Genomic DNA, 1,050 nt, shown 5'->3' with positions numbered 1-1,050 from the left:
GCTAGACCACTTCCCGGCTCGGTTAACTTGCAGACTTTTACTTCTATTGCCACATTAATTTGGCTCGATCCCAAAATGACAGTTCATCCTTGGATATAACAACTAAAATTACAAATATAACAGTGCAAGTATTCAATGACCTGGCTGGGTTAGCTCGCAGACTTTAACTTCTGTTGCCACGCTAATGTAACCGATCCCAAAATGACACTTCATTCTTGGCAACTACAGCTTAACTAACCAAAACTGAACTTACAAATATAACAATGCAATGCAACCACAATGAATCAAATCCAGAATTTCAAGAAACAAATTTCAATCATTATACATGTTAAAATCCAAATATTCACACATTCATACATTATTCCAAAAATGAAACCAGAAGGGAAAAACACGAAAACTTACCCATGGCCATCAAGAACATTTCTTGATATCTTCATCTTCCTCGTAGCACCCTTGTACAGCTCCTCCAAGCTACACATCAACCCATTCTCCACCGGTGGTGCCTTTCTCATTCCCCCAGCACCACCACCAGAATTTTCTCCACCTCCATACCTCGTCCCACCATTCATATTTGTACTCCTAAAATACCCATCTCTCTTCACCCCACTGACACCACCACCATTATTCCCATTCCCACTATAACCCCCATTACTACTTTCCCCAAAAATTTCCTCAAAAATATCAGCAGGGGTCCGAGGATTAAACCGGAAATTCGGGACAGGACGTTGCTGATTAGTTCCATAACCTTGGGCACTTCGTTTGGGCGGTGGAGCTTGGCCGGACTTGAGACCCTCCTCGCCATATAGATCGTAGATCTGGCGTTTTTCTGGGTCGCTCAAAACGTCGTAGGCTTCGGAAATTTGCTTGAACTTGGCCTCGGCTTCTAACGTGTTGGCATTTTTGTCTGGGTGCCAAATCATGGCCAGGCGCCGATAAGCCTTCTTCAAGTCCTCGTCGCTCGCATTACGATTAACTTTGAGAATATTGTAATAGTCTACACCCATTTTTCTCTGTTTGTTTGGTTTTATTTATTATTATTATTTTTTTTTT

At 41.9% G+C, this 1,050-nt stretch overlaps 1 protein-coding gene across 1 annotated transcript; it reads right to left on the bottom strand.

Annotated features, from left to right (window-relative positions):
* Positions 1-6: 6 nt before the first annotated feature.
* Positions 7-1,044, bottom strand: LOC111387444 (dnaJ homolog subfamily B member 3-like). Its single transcript, XM_023012002.1, has one exon. It carries the CDS (start codon positions 1,002-1,004, stop codon positions 399-401), a length of 606 nt encoding a protein of 201 aa, XP_022867770.1. The 5' UTR covers positions 1,005-1,044; the 3' UTR covers positions 7-398.
* Between the last annotated feature and the right edge of the window lie 6 nt (positions 1,045-1,050).

The sequence above is a fragment of the Olea europaea genome, unplaced genomic scaffold (genome assembly GCF_002742605.1).
Source record: "Olea europaea var. sylvestris unplaced genomic scaffold, O_europaea_v1 scaffold40387, whole genome shotgun sequence".
Taxonomy (NCBI): Eukaryota; Viridiplantae; Streptophyta; class Magnoliopsida; order Lamiales; family Oleaceae; genus Olea; species Olea europaea.
This window is presented reverse-complemented; position numbering and strand designations above follow the sequence as displayed.

What these genes read in the sequence shown, in the direction of transcription:
- LOC111387444 (XM_023012002.1), bottom strand. Translation starts at nt 1,004, where the DNA reads ATGGGTGTAGACTATTACAATATTCTCAAAGTTAATCGTAATGCGAGC.